At 32.8% G+C, this 20,626-nt stretch overlaps 9 protein-coding genes across 9 annotated transcripts; 5 read left to right on the top strand and 4 right to left on the bottom strand.

Moving 5' to 3' along the window:
* Nucleotides 1–454: 454 nt before the first annotated feature.
* Nucleotides 455–1,900, top strand: ELE39_000005 (disulfide isomerase; the record flags this gene model as incomplete). Its single annotated transcript, XM_067344818.1, has 1 exon — nucleotides 455–1,900. The coding sequence occupies one exon, from the start codon at nucleotides 455–457 to the stop codon at nucleotides 1,898–1,900; it is 1,446 nt and encodes a 481-aa protein (XP_067200793.1).
* Nucleotides 1,901–2,237: 337 nt separating this feature from the next.
* Nucleotides 2,238–4,853, bottom strand: ELE39_000006 (sodium hydrogen exchanger family; the record flags this gene model as incomplete). The annotated part of the gene is made up of 1 exon (XM_067344829.1): nucleotides 2,238–4,853. The coding sequence occupies one exon, from the start codon at nucleotides 4,851–4,853 to the stop codon at nucleotides 2,238–2,240; it is 2,616 nt and encodes an 871-aa protein (XP_067200794.1).
* A 1,011-nt stretch (nucleotides 4,854–5,864) lies between these two features.
* Nucleotides 5,865–8,654, top strand: ELE39_000007 (Na+ H+ and K+ H+ antiporter with 12 transmembrane domains; the record flags this gene model as incomplete). The annotated part of the gene is made up of 1 exon (XM_067344836.1): nucleotides 5,865–8,654. One exon carries the CDS (start codon nucleotides 5,865–5,867, stop codon nucleotides 8,652–8,654), a length of 2,790 nt encoding a protein of 929 aa, XP_067200795.1.
* A 707-nt stretch (nucleotides 8,655–9,361) lies between these two features.
* Nucleotides 9,362–10,246, top strand: ELE39_000008 (synaptobrevin synaptobrevin; the record flags this gene model as incomplete). The annotated part of the gene is made up of 1 exon (XM_067344837.1): nucleotides 9,362–10,246. The coding sequence occupies one exon, from the start codon at nucleotides 9,362–9,364 to the stop codon at nucleotides 10,244–10,246; it is 885 nt and encodes a 294-aa protein (XP_067200796.1).
* Nucleotides 10,247–10,804: 558 nt separating this feature from the next.
* ELE39_000009 (uncharacterized protein) lies at nucleotides 10,805–12,898 on the top strand (the record flags this gene model as incomplete). The annotated part of the gene is made up of 1 exon (XM_067344838.1): nucleotides 10,805–12,898. The coding sequence occupies one exon, from the start codon at nucleotides 10,805–10,807 to the stop codon at nucleotides 12,896–12,898; it is 2,094 nt and encodes a 697-aa protein (XP_067200797.1).
* A 173-nt stretch (nucleotides 12,899–13,071) lies between these two features.
* Nucleotides 13,072–14,003, bottom strand: ELE39_000010 (synaptobrevin; the record flags this gene model as incomplete). The annotated part of the gene is made up of 3 exons (XM_067344775.1): nucleotides 13,072–13,515; nucleotides 13,571–13,881; nucleotides 13,973–14,003. The coding sequence occupies 3 exons, from the start codon at nucleotides 14,001–14,003 to the stop codon at nucleotides 13,072–13,074; spliced, it is 786 nt and encodes a 261-aa protein (XP_067200798.1).
* A 580-nt stretch (nucleotides 14,004–14,583) lies between these two features.
* On the bottom strand, nucleotides 14,584–15,543 carry ELE39_000011 (DNA-directed RNA polymerase ii largest subunit; the record flags this gene model as incomplete). The annotated part of the gene is made up of 1 exon (XM_067344776.1): nucleotides 14,584–15,543. One exon carries the CDS (start codon nucleotides 15,541–15,543, stop codon nucleotides 14,584–14,586), a length of 960 nt encoding a protein of 319 aa, XP_067200799.1.
* Nucleotides 15,544–16,858: 1,315 nt separating this feature from the next.
* Nucleotides 16,859–18,703, top strand: ELE39_000013 (PH domain-containing; the record flags this gene model as incomplete). Its single annotated transcript, XM_067344778.1, has 1 exon — nucleotides 16,859–18,703. One exon carries the CDS (start codon nucleotides 16,859–16,861, stop codon nucleotides 18,701–18,703), a length of 1,845 nt encoding a protein of 614 aa, XP_067200801.1.
* Nucleotides 18,704–18,906: 203 nt separating this feature from the next.
* On the bottom strand, nucleotides 18,907–20,280 carry ELE39_000014 (oocyst wall 8; the record flags this gene model as incomplete). The annotated part of the gene is made up of 1 exon (XM_067344779.1): nucleotides 18,907–20,280. One exon carries the CDS (start codon nucleotides 20,278–20,280, stop codon nucleotides 18,907–18,909), a length of 1,374 nt encoding a protein of 457 aa, XP_067200802.1.
* Between the last annotated feature and the right edge of the window lie 346 nt (nucleotides 20,281–20,626).

Consider the following 20,626-nt stretch of genomic DNA (forward strand, 5'->3'; position numbering starts at 1 on the left):
TCTAATTTAGATGTTAAATTAGTTCAAAAAAGTATTCAGTTAAGAGATACTTATAAGTAAAGCAACTTAACTTAATGCCTCGTTGTATCTCTCTGAAAACAAAATAAACAAAGAATGCAATTCATCTTCAAAGTCACCGAAAACGTAATATTTACGTTATGCTTAATTCAATTATTATTCGTTAGCTTCCAACCCACCACAACAATATGCAAGTTTTGGCGGTAATTTGTTTTCGTGGGGAAGCCAATAGAGTGAGAGGGGAGTGATAACTTGACAAAGGAGACAGAGAGACATAATAAGTTATAGATATTGTAAAATGGAGAGAAGTAATATATATCATTGACAGGATATCAAGATTCTGGTCAGAGTGCCTAGTGAGGGGAATTAATTTTTTTAAAAGAGATATACGTCAGTTAAGTTACAATTAGTATTCGTTTAATTACATAAACAAAAGATGTTCGGAGTTAGAAGCTTAATTTCAACAGCATTTTTAGGTTTTTCTTGTCTCTCTAAGGCAGTTTTGGGTGGAGATGAAGCTCACTTCATCTCGGAACACATCACTTCTTTAACTTCGTCTAACTTCGAAGAATTCGTTAAGAGCAAAGAACATGTACTTGTCACTTTCTTTGCCCCATGGTGTGGTCATTGTACTGCTTTAGAACCGGAGTTCAAGGCAACATGTGCTGAAATCTCAAAGCTTTCCCTCCCAGTATACTGTGGTAGTGTTGATGCAACTGAGAATATGGAGCTCGCACAACAATATGGTGTGAGTGGATACCCAACCATCAAGTTTTTCAGTGGTATTGATAATGTTCAGAATTACTCAGGAGCAAGGAGCAAGGATGCATTTATCAAGTATATTAAGAAGTTGACTGGTCCAGCAGTCCAAGTTGCAGAATCAGAAGAGGCTGTCAAGACCATCTTCGCTTCCTCTTCTTCAGCGTTTGTTGGAAAATTCACCTCTAAGGACTCAGCAGAGTATGCCGTCTTCGAGAAGGTTGCCAATGGCCATCGTGAGCACAACTATGCCTTCATTGCTTTATTCCAGGCTGGTGAGCAAAAGCTTGAGGTATTGCACAAGGATGAGGAGCCTGTTTCTCTTCCAATGCCAAAAACTGTTGAGGAGTTGGAGGCCAAGATCTCTGTAATGAACGTCCCATTGTTCTCCGCAATTAGCGCTGAGAATTATTCCCTCTATATGTCAAGAGAAGGTTACACCGCCTGGTTCTGTGGTACCAATGAGGACTTCGCAAAGTATGCTTCCAACATTAGAAAGGTTGCAGCTGATTACAGAGAGAAGTATGCATTTGTCTTCCTCGATACTGAGCAATTCGGTTCCCATGCTACTCAGCATCTATTGATTGAGAAATTCCCAGGTTTGGTTATCCAAAGCGTTAATGTTCCGTCTATTAGATACATGTATGGCCCAGCTAAATTCGACTCAGTTGAGCCATTGAAAGAGTTTATGAAACAAGTTTCTGAGGGTAAGCACGAACTCAGCATTAAGTCTGAACCAATCCCAGCCGAGCAATCCGGCCCAGTCACTGTTGTTGTTGGCAAGACCTTCGAAGAAATCGTTTTTAGAAGTGATAAGGACGTCCTTTTGGAGATTTATGCCCAGTGGTGTGGACACTGCAAGAACCTCGAACCAATCTACAACCAGCTCGGAGAAGAGTACAAGGACAACGACAAGGTTGTGATTGCAAAGATCAATGGACCGCAAAATGATATCCCATATGAAGGTTTCAGCCCAAGAGCTTTCCCAACTATTTTGTTTGTTAAGGCCGGAACTAGAACTCCAATTCCTTATGATGGGAAGAGAACTGTCGAGGCTTTCAAGGAATTTATCAACGAACACTCTTCCTTCACTCAGGAAAAGGAGTCTCGTGATGAACTCTAAGCTTTTTTTTTGTCATCAAAGTAGTTAGCAACTAGAAAATACAAGATATTATTGTAATTACTATTAATTGACTTCAAACTGCTTATTTTTGCGATTTTGCTTTTCAAAAAATTTGTACCCGTTTTTCTACATTAGTTTTATTATTACGTGTACATTTTTGCGCATGTGGATGCATATAAATTCTTGGATAAACAGTGAAAAAAAACCCATTAAATAGTTATAAATAATATTATTAATAGTAATAATCCTGTTAATTGTACAAGTTTGAAATATATTAGAAAGCTTTTGACTCTTATTATTAACCTAACAAAAAGTTTTATAATCTGTTGTGACGCCACTAATTTTCTGGAGTATATTCATTAATAACTTCTCTAGAAAGAGAAGAGCTGAAGATAAATCTCCTGTCTTCGCACAAAGCAAGAAGTTTCTCTTCATCTTCTTCTAGTAAAAGCCTGGATTTTACAAGCACCTTCATTGAATCTCTGAGAGCATTAAAGAGTATGTTAACTGAAATATGCGAAATAGCAACGTTATATTGTTCTTGAGAGTAAGATAAAAGGAGATCAAGATATTGTTGTGCCTCAATTATTTGATTCTGGAAAAGTTGAATGCTAGAAGGGCCAAGATAGGACTGGAGTTCCTGGAAATCATGCTCCAATAAATCAACTCTTGCTGTGATGAATGAGAAAAGAACTTCGACATCTAAGAAGAGATTTTTTGCTTTTACTTTATTTCTATAGTAATTAACGAAAGAAGGTAAACAAAAGTTACTTGAAAGGTTCTTCTGGCTAAATTCATTAAGTAGCTCACTTGAAAGAGTGAGAGCTTTTCCATCAGTTAATAGGTTTTCTTTACATATCCAAAGTTGGTTTCTGATGGAATCCCATTCACTTGAAAATGCAAAATGAATTGGCAAATTAAGCTCCTCACAAGAATAGAAAACTTTTGAAATTGCTTTCTTGAGTACAACTAAGGCTGCACCTGAAATTACATGATTTTTAAAAAGAAGATCATATGATTGCCATACTGTGCTCAAAACCATCTGGCCAATATAAACGTGTCTTCCCACTTTACTTTTAGAATTATCAGAAACGATGCTTTCTCTTTTTAAAGTTGAAATGGAGGAGTTATCATTATTACTTGTATACTTTGATACAGGGATTGAATTAATTAAAAGAATTGTTTGATTGCCTTCAGTCTTAGCACTCAATAGATTGTTTGAGCTAGTTACGAAGGAATTACTTTCAGATTGGCCATTATTAATCTCAAGTTCTTTGATGAACCTATCTTCAAACTCTTCATCTTTAGTTAAACATGATAAAGTTCTTTGATTTAAATACTTATTTGAATCATGTCCAATAGGACTTGTGGGATCCTGCATTACCAATTGTATACTAGCTGACTTAATGTTTTTAATAAACGTATGCTGGGAAAGCTGGCTGGAAAGTATGATTTCTCCTGTCTCTGTCATTTTAGCATCTATTACATTAGGTATAAAAGTATCGCAAAGTTCTAGCAGTCCTGGATGAGCATTAAAAAACCAATGCTTGCGAATTTGGTCGTTAACTACCAATCCATATTCCTCATTAATAGACTTCATTACTTTTTTAAAAAACATCCTATGAAATTTTGGAGTTGTATATAATTGGAGCTTTTTATATATAAATTCTACAGTCGTACCGTTGATTAACAGTGTTAATAATACAGTACCTGCCACGTAAAATGCTATTTGTCCTTTTAGTTCTGGATCGATATAATCTTCTGACTCTAAGCTCATTGCAAGAGCCAGAGAAACTCCTCCTCTAAGTCCGCCCCAAATTAAAATGATTGCCTCTTTAATGGTTAATCCATAGCCAATTCTAGTCAAAAGGGGAGATAGTACGAATACCATAATTCCTCGAATAACACATATAGCTGTGAATAATAAGAAAAGATTCACAAGCATGCTTGCATTTTCAATATAAGGTCTAAAAAGTCTTGCACTAACAATTCCAGCTAACATGAAAATCATATGGTTTCCAAGCTTTCCAATAAAGTGAATTATTGTGTTATGTATTTCTTGTGCCTTAGGTTTAAATAGAGCAGCTTTTCTGGAAGACATAAAAACTCCATAAGTAACTACAGCTAACACTCCCGATGAATGCATTAACTCACTGAGAAAGAAAAGAGTATAGACTATTGAGATTGCAATAAAAACTTGAACATCATTGGTGGCTTGTGCAACCTTCAAAAATAAATATACTCCCCATCCAAAAAGAAATCCAAGTAACGGTCCTCCCAAAGCACATCTGATAAATATCCAACCAGAAGTTAAGATCAATGAAGGTTCCATAACTCTATTCAAGAGAATATTCTTGCAAAGTTGAAAGAAAACAACAGCAGCTCCATCGTTCAACAATGATTCACCATCCACTAAAGAAGCAAGCTTATCAGGAGCATTAAGCTGGTGGAGAGATGCAATAACAGCCACAGGGTCTGTAGCAGAAAGAATGGAACTGATTAAAAGTGAGCATGTCCAATCAAAAATTCCTCCAACAAAATAGTACATGAAGAATGTAGTCAGGATCATGGATACAATAACACCTGGAAGCGCTAATAAGACAGAAGAAATGAGGTTACGCTTAAAGATGTGGTAGTTAAGTTGTGAGGATGACTCATAAAGGCATATTGGGAGCAGAACGGAAAAAATAATATTAGGATGCATAGACTCTGCATGTCTAATTGCCATACTAAAGATACCGAAATCGAAGGTTCTGAGTACATAATCCATCAGAATTCCATACCCAAATAGCACAACACTAAGTGGGAGACGAACTTTCCCATTAAATATCGTTCTATGCCCAAAAAATGATTCCAAAAGTGCTGAGGACGGCGCACATATTCCAAACAAGCAGACTACTGTCATAACCTGCTCTCCTGTAATTTCAGGAGGAAAAATGTTAGTATTCTCCATTTATTTATATTAAATTAAGAATAGAGAATGCGAAGAACAAAGGTGAATTAGAAGAGGCTCCGATAAATACAACAGAGAAGCTGTAGGTATAAAGTATGAAAAATTTCTTTTTGCCTATCCTATTGGTTTGTTTTAAAGGAGTAGAATGTATAAACAAAATAATGATTTTTCTGAAATTAAGCCAGAAATCGTGTTTTCGTACTGAGCCCTTGTTACAATTGTAATAATTTTGGATTTAACCAGAAAAAAAGTAATTAACGTAAATTTATACCTAAAAAATTTCCTTCAAAGATCTCTTAAAGTAACCTATATTTACCTGAAATATTTTTGAAAGATTTATATTCTTATTATTTCTCAGCTTTCTCCTTTTACAACTTAATTTTTCTTGACCAAGATTGAATAAATGTAATTTTGGCGGGCAAAACTCAAAGTTATAATTTATTATGTATAATGGATAAAAGAAACAGGAGAAGAAAGGGAAATGAGGATAATAAAGAGGAGAATGGTGAAATAGGTGATATACGGCAATGTTAATAATTTTAGCAATTTGTGCCGTGAATCTCATCGCGGATATTGAGAAACTTAAAAGGTGGAATATGACAAGGTCTAACTCTAGTGGTTTTATATTAGCTAAATAAAAGGGGGTATGATTAAAAAAGTTTTTTTTGTAAAGGGAGTATCCCAAAACTTTACAAAGCTTTCTTTATGTTCAAATCTGAACTCAAAATTATCAAATCTTAAGTAACATGCAAACATTTTGAGAAAAACTATAATTTTTGCAAAGTTATTGCGGTAACTGTAAGTAAATCAGGACAGGACGAAGCCTGGCGGTCAAATAAGTGCAGAAATCCCGCTATCCATTAGTTGCGCGGTATTGTGAAGTATGGCTTATTATATGAGAATAAAACAGATTTTTAGACAGAAAAAAAGATTAGAGCAAGTAAATAATAGGTAAAAAATTATAAGGGGAATTGAAAGAAGTACATATCCTTAATAGTTTATTGGATGAGAATGTCAGGTTTGTCAGCTGTGGCAGATGTAATAATGTCACATGAAGCAGGAGGAGTGCCGATACTTGTTGGATTTGTGAGTACATGTTTACTCGGATCGGCACTGTTGGAGTGGATACTGTCGGTAGTATTTGTTCGACAACCACCAACAACGGTAGCTTTGTTTTGCTATGGGATGTTTTTAAGTTATATATGCGAATCATTTTCATTGGGTACATTGGCTGAAGGAGTTCGAATTGTTGAAAGGACGGATCCAAATGTTATATTTTATATATTATTGCCTATTTTCTTATATGAATCTTCAGCCACATTAAACTTTCATGTTTTTAGTAGAAATCTTCCGTCGGCTCTACTTCTAGCAGGCCCAGGAGCAATTTTAACAATGGTATTACTTGCTTTTGCAATTAAGTTCATCACAAGTATGAATTTTGTTCTATGTTTTTTGGTCAGTTCAGTGCTTTCGGCTACAGACCCAGTGGCAGTTATAGCCTCCCTTCACCAGCTGAATGCACCTGAGAAGTTGGCCTCTGTTGTGGATGGCGAATCGTTACTTAATGATGGTGCAGCTGTAGTTTTCTTTGAAGTCTTTAGAGAAGTTATAATATCTGGTATGTCATCTTATAGTCATTATGTTTGGACGTTTATTAGATTAGCGATTGGAGGCCCTGCCGTTGGTGTTGTATTTGGATTCCTTATTTCCGTATGGTTAAGAGCAGCTCAGGCACTTGGTGGAGTCCAAGTAATTGGTGTCACAGCTTCTGTATATTTTGTCTTTTTTATAGCCGATGAACTACGTACTTCTGGAGTACTTGCTACTGTAGTTTTTGGACTTTTCATGTCTGCTTGGGGTCCAACATGTTTCAGACCAAAGGCTCAAGAATCTCACTTTCATTTTGTTAAGATTTTTGCTCACTTAGCAAACCATCTCATTTTTGTCCTATCAGGAGTTGTAAGTATGAGAATATTCAGGCCTTACTGGTCTGATGGAAGAATGTGGATTAACTTAGTATTGGTTTATATTGCCATGAACATTGTTAGAGGAATTATGGTTGCAACTTTATTACCCTTACTGAACAAGGTTGGATCAGATTTATCTTTCAAGGAGGCCGTAATTCTTATATATGGGGGTTTAAGAGGCGGAGTTTCCATGGCTTTAGCTATGGTTTTCGAAGGAGATTCTTCAGTACCAGATTCTATAAGATCTCAAGTGGCATTCTATGTTGCAGGAGCAGTTTCATTATCTCTTTTAGTTAATGGTACTACCGTAGAGACGTTATATAAGAGATTAAAGATATATACTGTACAGAACTTTAGAAGAGCTTTCCTTTTAAAGGTTATGGAAGGAATAGATGATGAGTATATGAAAGCATTTGAGGAGCTTAAGTGCCACTGGCTTTTTGGAAACCATACAAATGCTTTAGATGCAGCTAATTTACTAGTTCCAAGGCTCAAAGATGGATATCTTGACTTTTATGGTGACTTACACATATTACTAACCCCTCCACCGCATGTATTTGCAAGATTAAATGTTAAAGGTATTGAGTCACAAGTAGAAGATTACTCAAAATATCGTAGCATGGCAGTAGATGATGTAGAACATGGAGATGATGAATTCAACCACTTGAATGGTATGGGAGGCAGCATAGGAAGGGAAAGGTCTAGATCAGCTTTGGTCGGTGTGGACGGTTTGGACATTGATGAAAGATGTTGGAACATTATTGCAACATCCGTTAAGATGGCTAAGAGTCAGCCATCAGTTGACTCTAGTGCAAGAGGAAGTCTTCTCCCTTCATTGGAGGATCACAATAATGCGCTTGGAGAACCAGACGAGAATGCATCCATTATTAGCTTTAAGAATAAGAGGAGGCCGGAAGTTAATCTAACTCCGGAACTTGAAAACTCTGGTTCAGGTAGTGCTGAGTCTTCAGCCTTGCTTGGAGTTATTCCTACAATAGTTAAGGAGGAGAGGTCACTTTCCGAATCCGTTCCTTTGGTTAAATCAGATCAGGAGGAAGAGATTACGCAGAATAAGAGACATACATACGACGATGCAACTCAGGTTAATACTGTTTCTGAAAACTTATTAAGCCATGGTAATTCTGATGAAAATAAAGGTAGAAGTCCCACATTTGCTCCTTTGCTTATGGCTACAGGATCTTTACATACTTTTGCCGAACAAGAACTTTTAGTATGCAATATGGTTTTTAATACTTGCTGGCAAAGTTATGACTTAATGTTCCGTAAACACGTAATTTCAGGTACATCACTTTTAACTTTAAAGAAGGCAATAAATAAGGCAAATCATGCAAGCCCTGAAGAAAAGACTAGTCCATTCACAGTTGAATGGGAATCAATTAGAAGTGATTTAAGGTCAACAAAGAGACCTGGTTTCTTCTTCAATATGTGGCAGTCAGACTTTGAGAAGATTCTTCATGATATGGAAGTTTTATTTGCTTTTATAAATGCCAACAAAGATCTTATGAAGGCAGGTGGATTTGAAGTTGAATGCCTTTTGGGTGCTTCTTTATTAGACTCATACAAGAGACGTATGACCCAGGCTAAGCAGGAGCTGCAAAGGTTGCGTGACCAGTTCACTAACTACTATGTTTTAGGTCTTGCAATTATTGCGACAAATATGCTCCTCAACGTTAAAGAACAGATTGTTTCTGTTGAAGTTTCTAGGGGTGTACTTTTGGAAGAAGACGAAGAGAAAATTACTGATATACTTGAACAACAAAGATTGGCTCTTGATGCATTTATTTCTCAAGGTGCTGAGACTCAGTCGATTTAAGAATACATACAATGAAAGAGCCTATTTTTGCTCTAAACTATTTTTCTAATACTAATTTGACTGCATCCATATAAAGGATTGTATAATTAATAAGGAAAACCTCAGACTATTACTTTTTAAATAAAGATCACGTAGAAATTTTGCTTTTATTTACTACTTTTTTTGTATACATGTATTACTTTTTTTTTATTCGTGTTTAATATTGCCTTTCTCTAGCCTGGCGCCAAAAGCGGTACCGAATAAATTATTGGTAATATTAGTAGGAAGTGGGCGGTAAACAGAAGAAATAATAAACGTTTATTAATATATTTATATATATTATTTATAAGCTTAATAAAAAAAAAAAGTATATTTGGAACTATTAATAAGAGGCAAGTTGATAAATAAGATTTAATCCGGATCAGAGTATTAAAAGGTGGGAATTTATTGTATCAGCTGAAGCAGTGAAGTCAAAAAGAGCCTAATACTTTTATCATCAAGGCTGGATGTAATTAATATTAAAGTTGTGATTGATTCTTGTGTGGGCATTATTACTTGTATCGAAAAAGACTTTAATAGCAAACTCTGGGTATTTGTAAAGGAGGTTTAAGAGAATTTATCAATATTTAGGGAATAGCTTGGAGAGATTTTGTTTGAATAATTAATATATATATAAAATTATATATCTGTATTTATGTGGTAGATTTCATTGGAAGTTAACAATATAAATGTCAACTCAAACCAATGAAGTAGATCAGGAAGCACAGCAATGCAACGTATACAAGGAGTTGGAAGAATTTGAGAAAAAGTTGGCAGCAGCAAGAAAAAGGACTAGGGATGCTGACTATTTGGACAGAAAATTGGTAATTTCTGATTCCACAGAATTTGAGAGGCACTTTGATAATTTAAGTGAAGCAATTGCAAGATTACTTCCATATCATACATTTTATGTCGATGAGATTAAATCGAATAGGGTTTTAGAAGAACCTAGTAAGATATTGGAAAGAAAGAAACGAATTAAGAGTATTGAAGATTCTATTTTGAGTGTTAGTACCAGCAGTCCCTCATTTATATTTAATGCTTGTAAATATGGGTTTGTTAGGGTTATCCATTCTTCCATGTTAATGGATTTGGAAAGAAACAAGAAGGAGCTTGCCCAGTTACAAGCTTTGGAACTTACTTGGAAGTATCCAATGGAAAATAGTTCAAACTTTCCAAATGAAAAGGGTATGATTAGTAGTTCCTCAGTTCTACCAGTTTCAACATTAAACAGCTCAAACCACTTGAGTACAACTCATTTCGACAATAGTAATGATCTTTTATACCGAAATGTGATGTCCAAGAATCAAGCTAACACCCAACTCCCTAACATGATCGGGAATTATAATATGAATAAACACTATTTTGACACTAATGATATCTTAGGACGCGAAAAAGACAAGGATTTATTTTTAAACACCGTTCCTAGCAGTAACCATGTCTCTCATAGTCCTAACTTAGACAGTACTCACCTACCAAAAATTAGTGGTAGTGCCAATAAAAGTGTTGACTTATATTCTCTACCACCTGATATGCTAAAGAGTGAGAGATTTTCTAATATTAGCAATAACTAACTACTCATTTCTATATTAAAGTTAAATAGACTTTTCAACCTGTACTCTTAAGTTATTAAATTGTTGTATTTATATAATTAAATTGCTTTTAACCTAGTAACACAACTCTTTTTTCCTTTTATAAACTATATAGTTAACACGTTCAATATAACTCCTTCTCAGAGCTCCCCCTCATACCCCCCTCCCCTCCTTCACGAAAATACAACCCTACTTCAGAAACTGCTGCTCGCATTATAAATTATTAGCATATAAAAATTAAGATGCATGCGCGGCGCCGGCGCCACGCAATTAAGGCAAGCCCGGACTAAGCACATCTGAAAATTCAAATTTTCCCAAAAAAGGAAAAGGATCACAGAAGGAAAAAAGAAGCAGAGATCGATATTAATGGATACAATATATACCAATTTATTAAGCCATTTCTAATTCTATCTTTTCTAAAATAAGAACAAATCAGTCAGAACAAATTACAAAATATTATTTATTTAAATTTATGTGTATAAAAAGTGAGAAATTAAGGTATAAGAGGCAGGAAAGATTAATTTTTGGACAGCAAAACATATGTCAGGTATTTCGTGTGTATTATATTCCGGAATTTACGAGGTACTCGTAGAATACTTAGATTATGAGGATGTATATGAGTTAGCACTTGTAAGTGTGGAGTGGGGTAATTACCTAGGAGGTTCTTTTATGAGATACTGGCAAAAAGCTTCCACTAATATGTTTGGACTTAGGTTTGACTTAGTTAAATTGTTGGCTGATGAGGTGGCGATGAAAAATAAAAACGAGGAGTTCGAGAAGATAAATCACTCAAGAAATACTAAAAGTTGGTTTGGTTATTTTGAGCTTTTGAGTACTTCTGAACTTGGAATGTTCTTAATCAATCAGAAAAAAGCAAATAAAGTTTTGCAAGCACTGCTATATAAGTTGAAGGTCGAATTAAACTCTGCTAATTCTTTTTTTTCAATGCAAAACTTATCAAATTTAGAAGGCGATATTGCCTTTAACAAATTCATTCAGGATTATTCTGCTAATGTATCCGAAGCTTTAACATATCCTTGCAAGTTTTTGAAAGAGAAAAAACTCAAAGATAATTTTATTAGTGGTAAAGATCTAGCTTCTATTGGACTCACAAGTTTTACTAGGATAGAGTTAGATTTCGGAGGATTGGGAAAAGGATATTTATGGGATATGGAGGTTACCTCGGTAACATCTCAAAACGTTATCTTGAGATCAGAGTTCCAGATAAAAGATGTGCCTTATTGGGATTTAGGTAAGTTAATGATGGAATATATTGCAGTCTGGGGAATAGTCAATGAAAATGAGCATGTGTTGTTATATCATCATAAGAACCCATTTCATAATGCAGACGATGGGGTTCAACCTAATAGTAATAGCTATCAAACTTTAATACTTTCAAATGGTACCAAAATTTCAGATCTAAATGGAATTAATTACTTTCTATCAAGTTTGAGCAGTTTTGCTGGAATAGAAATGAGTATTGATGATCAACTGTCCATGATTACAATTTACGTTACTTTACAAGTAGTATTTATCTTAGAAAACCTCAGGAAACATCTTTCATCAAGTTCAAAAAGCTTGTTATACTCAAATAAACAAACAAAAAGTATTCAGAATTTGGAAAGATGCAACATAAATGCAAATTATCAATTCAAAGAAAACCTTGTTACAAGTAGTAATACAGTTGAATATATCGAGCAAGAAAATATGTCTTTGGAAGATAGTCATGTATTAACAGGAAAATGCAATGTAAAAGGGGATTCAGGCTACGATTTTCTGGACATTGAGTGCGAGTATGATAATGTTTCTACTCAGGAATCTTTGTTTTTCTCTGAGGATGAAAGTGATGCTCCGGAAGGCAATTTTATAGTATTACAACCATCCAAATCTTCATCATTATCATTATCAGTGTATTGCAGAGATAGGTTTGAGCAAAATCCATTAATAAAAGATCAGAAAACATATCAGATACATTCATTTCTAAGCTTTAAACAGAAATTAATGTCTTCGGTACCTTATAAATTTATCAATAATAGATATACAAGATCACATTACAATATTGAGCTGCAATTAATGGACACAAGAGCAAGCATCCCTTTGTATTTATATGGAGATTTGGAACCATCAATTGGAGGTAAAAGTTTGGACTTTGCTGAATTAAGAGTGTACTTTGGAAGAAACTATCCAAATTCCAGTTTTATTAAAACGAATTGTCTGTATCAGGCAGGAATATCGGTAATAGATAAAGCTACAGGGGAAATAGTGTTTAGTTTAGTTTTCCCAAAATCCAAATCTTATTATGACAAAAGAACAGTTTCTTCTAAATCAAGAAGATTGTTAAAGTTATGCTCTTATTCTAGAGTATATAGTACCCAAGTTCCGGTTGTTGATCCTCCTTCGCAATTAACTAACATGCCAGAATCAGTATTTAGTAAGCTTGAGATACTTATCCATCCTCAGAAAAGTACTATAGGTAAAATATCAGAACTCAGTATATCTTTGAATGTTAAGGAATGTTTAGCCTTATTTCCAGTCAAAAAGTTCAAAAGATTTCTCAGTCTGCAGGGGTTTCAATCTCAGGATCAGTACAAAAGGAAGATCAATTCCCCAATAAAAAGTATTCAAAAGTACTAACTGTAATAGAAAATATAGTACAAGTAAATTTGTTTCTATTATATATTTATATCTTTTAGACAAGTTTATATATATATATATATATAGAGAGAGAGAGAGAGAGACTATTAAATTAGTATTTAAGTTATTTGTATATTATGATTCAAGTAGGTTTAATTGAATACATTCTTTGCTCACTCAACTTGTCTAGTATTTAATTCACTTATAAAATCATCCACCTCTCTAAAAGCTGGTTGAGTGGGTTTATCATCATCACTGCTGTTAATAAAGGGTTCGGAAATGTAATTATTTGGGAATCTGTAAATACAGTTAGTAAGAAATAGTCCTCCACAACTGAATGCAAGAATAATGTAAACACTTAATAGAAAGATTCCTGCCAAAAATATCATTATAATCCTTTTTACAGAAAACCATTCTGTGCTCTGCTGTAATCTGTAAGACTGTCTTCTAAATGTATTGGATTCAACTGCCAGGTTTTTTGCTTGAGAAACTAGTAAATCTAACTTTTCTCCTCTTTCCAGCAAAATATCTATATTTTCAATAAGAACATTTTGAATAGTGGAAATTTGGCTTGCTAACATATCATACTCTGTGTTTTCTGAGCAATTCCAATACATCTTAAGTATTTTTAGATAATAATTTGTAATTTCATAAACTATTTGTTTTACTTACCATTCTTTCTTTGATTATTGGGGCGACAACCCCGTTCAATATTAAAGTTATTGGACTGGTAAGCATCTCAACAAAGGGTAAAGTCTTTGATCTAATATCCAATAAATACTCATAAGGTATAGTTAGACCGAATGATCTGTCTGTCATTACCATATATAAAACCCCAGGCTCGCAAATTAAGAAGTGAAAACAATATACATCGTATGTATAGGACTGTTTATTTAAGCTTTTATTAATTTTTTTCAATAGAAATCTTGCAATTGATGGGAAATTTCCTGTATTTTCCGTATATTCTGCTAATACCACGTCATCTGAGTACGTAATTAATTTTAATTAATTAATCAAAAAACATTAAATTGGCCAAGAGAGATTTAAAAGGCTTATTTTTTTGCTTTAACATACCTTTTGCAACCAGACTGTATATAATTGACATTTTTACATAATAAATGAAAAAAGCTAATTTATATATTCGAAAAATTCAAAATTTGTTTGATTATATTTCACTATTAAACTGTTAAATAGGCTAAACATTAACTAAAATGTTAAATCGAGTGATGGCTTGTCAACCTTAAATTAAAAAAAAAAATTAGAATATAAACTAATTACTGTATATGTAAAGTGAAAACAGCTGCTTAATTAATCCTGTTTTAATTATAAGACAAATAAAATTCTTGATTATTTCGAAATGTAATTCATTACTAAAATTTTGTAAATCAAAAATTTATTTTCAAAAAACCGCGCCATATTTAATACAATATTTTACGTATTAGGTATTAGGCATTATCTGGCCTAATTCATTGAATTGATGCTATAGCAGATACACACAAATAAGCTATTCGGTAAACTCAATTGGTTTGGAAAAATATACATCATATATTTTTTCACAATTATTTAGCACTACTTTTTCCTGTTTGAATTCCTATTTAAATTATCTAAATTGACTAATTAACTCAGCGCGCCACTCTTCACATATTAGCCCGCCAACAAAAGTTTGAAATAATATATTGAAATGATTAAAACTCAAATTCACCAATTAAAGTATCAAAGGGAATTTCCTGATTTGCAATTTGAGCGATTCCGTTTCTCAGCTTGACCCTCCACTTCCCCTTTTGACTTTTCTTTCTTGTATAGGGCCTTATAACTTTTTCAAAGTGTCCAATAATTACGTCACTACACTCAGGTTCTTCGTCGTCTAAGTCGGATATATTCTCAAGATCTGAGCCAGGGTCTGAGAATAGCTCTTCATCAAAATTACCATCGCTTCCGCCAATCTGGCTGTTTATTGCGCCATTTTGGTTGTTGTTGGTGCTTGATCCTGGTTTATTTTGTCCCAGAAAATTATCGGTTATATTGGCATTTGTATTTTCGCTTTCACTAGGTGCAACTACATCCCATGATGCGTCTCCGAATTCGTCATCCCCGAATTCGTCATTACTGTTATTCCCGTTTTCATCCAAGTTTTGGTATTTTTCAGTATTTAAACCTTGTATACTTGTGTCTTGCTTTTTTTCCGAATCATCGTAGTTATCTGAAAAAGCATTTCCTTCTTCTTTATCTCCATCGTTAATATGTTTTGAATCCTCTAGCTTTGACTTCTTTGATAAAATCTTACAAAATTCATATTCAGTATTTAACTCGTTCACATTTCTCATTTCTTTTGAAGATATTATTGGAGTTGGAAAGCTGTCAAGTAGACCCTCGCAAGCTCTTTTGTTTTTAATTCCACTTTCGGCCACTATGATTTCATTATCATTAAATTCGGTATTGCTATAATTATTATTAACTTCACTATTTTCAAATTTCTTCGTAGCTGATTCAATCTTAACGGGCAAAACACCGTCCAATTTAGGAGCAATAACTTCCAATTCTGTTGGTACCCATTCTTGAGTACGATCAGATTTCTCATCTTTTGTTACACCCAGACATAAATCATTTAGTTTTGAAATCCACCTAAGCTTTAATTGTTCAAGCATCTCAGGAGTCTGCAAACCTCTTGATTTCTCAATTGTGCCTGCCAAAAAAAGTTACAAAATTATCATTATGAATTGCATTATTCAGCACGAATTCAATTTAACATATATAAACTCACGGTCTATTATTTTTAAATATATATTTAAAGAGTCAACAGAACTCATTTTTCCGTTCCTACTATCCTCCTCTTTCTCTTCTCTAATATTACTTGTTTCTATTCACAAAACAGATTAGCTGTTAGTTTAACTGTTTTTTTTGTTAACAACTAGTATGAATTTATTTCTACCCAAAATATGATCCACTAATCCCTTCCCTTCCTTCCTACTCCCAACCCTCTTTAATTAATTTATAATAAAAATTCTAATCTTGTCAAAATTCAATTTATACAAGTAATTATTCTAATTTAATTACTTAGAAATAATATTCCCACATGGCGCCAAAACCTAAAATTAAAATGGCACATTGCCCCTATATGATATTAAAAAAGAAAAAAATAGCGAATTTAAAATAGAAATTCAAATAATCAAACACTTTTAGATGAGTTTATTGATTTAAAGTAAAATTAATTTAAATGATTGTGTGTTGAATCTTAATAGAAAATAATGATGCTAAGAAAGCTATATTATTAATATTATTATTATTTAAAAAAAATTCATCTTAAGTTTAATCTTTAGTTCATTCTTTATTTTTCAAACTCTTATCATAAAATTTGAATTAGTAGATTTAAAACTTAGAAACAAGTTCTGTCAAAGAATCTCTCAAAATTTGCATGTTTGCACTTTTGTAAATTTACCCCACTACCCCCCACCCGAATTGACTGCTGGACTTTACCACAAATAATTTGCATGCATATTAAATATTTATAATATTTAATTCAGGACATGAAAATATAAAAATTTCTGAGAATTTAGTAAACCCCATTAATAGAAGGAAACCTTTGAATTATTTAAATTATTTTCAAGCATATTTTAAATAATAAAAACACGCATTTGCCTTGTTTTATATTAAGTTGAGTTAATTGGAATTAAAACCATTAATTTGTAACAAGTAATAATAATACTACTTAAGAGCTTATCTTTATTTTCTGGAACCATTATCATAAATAGTAAAAATTAAAGAGTATCATATAGTTATTTTGTTTTCCAATATAGTGTGAATATATTTATATATATTCACACTATTCTAAAATTCTAATAATAAAGATAGCATTCCTGAGCCAATTTAAAATCATACTCTTTTACTGATATATTATTATGTAAAAATACTAATTATTTTTTGACACGTAATTTATATAAAATATATTAATTTAAATAAAAAATGGAACAAGTAAAATCTTCCAATTCATTAGAAACTATCAACTACAATGTTGAAGAAGTTAACAACTCTAATTCTTTTAGTCAAAGTTGCAATACTATAGCAGAAGAACAGCTGGCAGTTTTGGACTCAAATCTCTCAAAGTACTCGGATATATTTAAAATTCATTCTAAAAGTCTTTCTCAGTCAGAAAGTGAACACGTGGATATCTTCCAAAAATTGACAAATGATGAAAAAAATAAAAAGTTTCTTGAAATCAAGCTGTGGGAAGAAACTAGAATTGAGAAATACCAACATTTTGTTAGTGCCATTGATCCTATTTTTTCAGAACTCTCAAATTCAATTTCTCAAGCAATGCAAACCAATAAAGATTTAGCTACAATATTGCAGCAAAAAACCAAGTACTGGAATAGTTACTCCAAGAATCTGGAAATAATTTCACAATATGGAGCAAAAAATGGACATAGCAATACTCATATTCATACCTCAAGTAATCCATGTCCATCTTGTTCTTCTTCTGCAAAGTCTTGTTCCTGTTCATGTCCATTAATCACTATTGAATCATCAAACAGCTTTCCTATCCAATTAAAATCAGGAGAATTAAAGAGCCAATACACTCAAGATGAATTTAATGACGAAGGTTTACAAGAAATTATTTTTAGTCAAGAATTTAAGGATTCCAATAATAATAATGACAATAATAATAATAATAATAACAGTAATAATAATATTAATGAAAGTTCAGTTTCAAGCAATTTACTGAATTCTATTTCAAGCCAGAAAGTTTGGCCAAATTTACTTGTAAACTTTGGAAGATACGAGTCAACTTTTCTCAAAAAGCTCTGTCAAAGCGTTGAAACTGACGTAGTCAATGGACATCTTTCATGGATCTCTAAAAGATACCTTAATAATGCTCAAGCATATTTAAAGGCATTACGTATTGCTAGAAAAGAATTTGAAGTATTCATTAATAATGCACAGCAATCTTGGATTAAGTATGATGACGCATACAAAAAGTCACAAAGACTTAGTTTAGATGTAAATTATTCAATTAAAACCAGTAAACCATGCGATACCTGGTATTTTGACCAAATTTATAGACATAACATCAACAAGTTTATCCAAGCCCAAACAAAATTCTTCGATACAATACTAGTAACTATTGACAATCTTATGGAACTAGAAAACTGGAGAGCAACTTCCGTTAAACTTACCTTTAATTACTTTTTAGTTAAACAGAATGAGCTTTTTGAATTCCTTCAAAAACTCGGGAACTCCATGATTGATTATATCAACGATCAAAACAAACAAAAATCTTTATTTCAAGATCACTATGCAAACTTTGATATTATTACCTCTATTCCGGGACTAAGACCACCCCCAATACCTATTTCTAATGAAGTAAATTTCTCAAAAATGTCCCAATCACTCTCAAACTGCCCTATTCTACAACAAATTTCAACCCTGATGAACTACAATAATCTTCCAAAATCTTCGCTTATTATTTACCACGGACACGTTGAAATTTTTAAAAGAAAGATATTCCTTGGACAATGGCAGTCTGCCTATCTCATACTTACCAAAGATAAATTCCTTTATCTACTTAATCCTAGAGACGATGTTGAAATGGAGGAACTTTTAAAACATGATGAAAAACCCATTTGGACTTTTTTTATTGGATCCCACGATATTTCTATTGAACTTAATGAGAAGAGAGGAAAAAGATGTCTTAGCATCAAATTTAAAAAACAGAAATTCTTTACCAAAAAAATTACTATAAGATGCTCAAATGAAGAAGAATGTAACAAATGGATGAATTATCTTAATTCAATAATCCCTCCCTATTAATTCATATTTTAAAAATTTTTATGAAGAAAAATATGAAAAAAAATAATAATAAAATCAACATTAAATTATTATTTAAAACTGAAATAGACTGAATGAATAAATAAATTAATACATTTATTTATATATACATCTCATCTCATTTACTAGATATATCTATCTATATCTGAAATTTCTCTGATAACATTAATAATTGTTTAAAATTCTTAATGATGATGATGACGTCCACCAGTTATCGTAGTTTGAATAATTTCTTGTTGTTGTGATGCCATTGTTGGTTGAACAACGACATTTCTTACACAAGTACCATTAGAGTTAAGAGTTGTTCCAGTTGGGCAATTCAAAGTTGATGGTACAATTGATTTACATAATCCCTTTTCACCACCATCAGTATATCCAACTGGACATCCTAATTCACCAGGAACAGTTTGAGTATCAAAACATTTCTTTCTTGGGATTTCCTCAATAACCGGAACTGGCTGTACATATGTTTGTTGTACATATGTTTGAATTGGATAGTATGCATTATGATGATGATGATGTGAAACACCTCTCTTTCCTAATTTTCTAGTAATAATTCCAGCTGGTTGATTAAAGTTTTGAGATCCTTGTTCATACACATATTGACTTCCATAACCAAGACTCTTAACAGGTTGTTGTGGTGAGTTTCTGAGTGAATAGTATTTACCATCATAGAATTCATTTGTTGGCTTTGGTGTTGGGCTTGGGCATTCCAATTCTGCTGGAACTGTAATAACTTCAACGCACTCTCCATTTGCAACCATTGAACCATTAGTACATCCTAAAGTTGGTTCAGTTGTTGATGTATACAAACATCCAAATCCTGTCAAACTTTTTACTGCTCCTTCTGGGCATATCATTTGTGCTGGAACTGACTCACTCTTTGAGCATGTTCTTGAAACAACAGTCTGTGGAACAACATAACTCGTTTGATGATGATGATGATGTCCATGTCCATGATGTGAAGTTGTTGTATATCTTACTGCAGTAGTTGCTGGAGTACAATCATATAAAACTTCTCTTACACATCTTTCATTACTAACTAAAGTGTAATCAGGTGATGGACAGTGACTAATTGGAGATACACTCTTTTGTAAAATACATTCTGTTTGCATTTCATTTAAAACTCCTTGCATACATTTCTTGATTGGTGCAACAGTCTTTGAACCTGTACACATTTGACCATCAGTTAAAGTAAATCCTGATGGACATACTGCAACTGGATCAATCTCAATATTCTTTTGACACATATTTTCACCTACCAATGTATATTCCACTGGGCACTTCATGATTGGACTTGTTGTTTTTAAACAATTAAAATCATTCATTAATTCACCTCCATTCAAGCAAACTCTTTCTGGCATTACCTCCTCTCTAGCAACACATTGTCTATTTGAATCCAAAGTATATCCTGTTGGACATACCATTGTTGGAACATTTACTACAGAAACTGTTGAAACTGCTTGTTGTTGATGATGATGATGATGATCTCCTGCATAACAACTTAGTGGCAACATTGCCATCATTATTATTGTATTTATCTTTCTTAACGATATCATTTCTTCCCCTTTCTTTCAAACAAAAATATTAAAAAAATTTCCCTTTATTATGAACCCTTTCTTTATTAACTAAATTTTATTAACAAAGTAATTTAATTAAGACTGTTTAATACTAGTCAAAATTAAATTTTTTTTATTACTGTTATTTTATTTATTTAAGAAAATAATCAATAATAAAAAAAGTGAAATCGATTTGTTTTATACCTACCATGTATCTGGTGTGTTTCCTCATATTAATAATATCACATCATTTTCTTCCACATGAATGCATGCATGTAACGTGCACATCAAAATTTGCATACCGGTATTTTGTTTTTTTTAATTTGATATTACTAATAATTATTAA

The sequence above is a fragment of the Cryptosporidium sp. chipmunk genotype I genome, assembly GCF_004936735.1.
Source record: "Cryptosporidium sp. chipmunk genotype I strain 37763 chromosome Unknown contig_1, whole genome shotgun sequence".
Taxonomy (NCBI): domain Eukaryota; phylum Apicomplexa; class Conoidasida; order Eucoccidiorida; family Cryptosporidiidae; genus Cryptosporidium; species Cryptosporidium sp. chipmunk genotype I.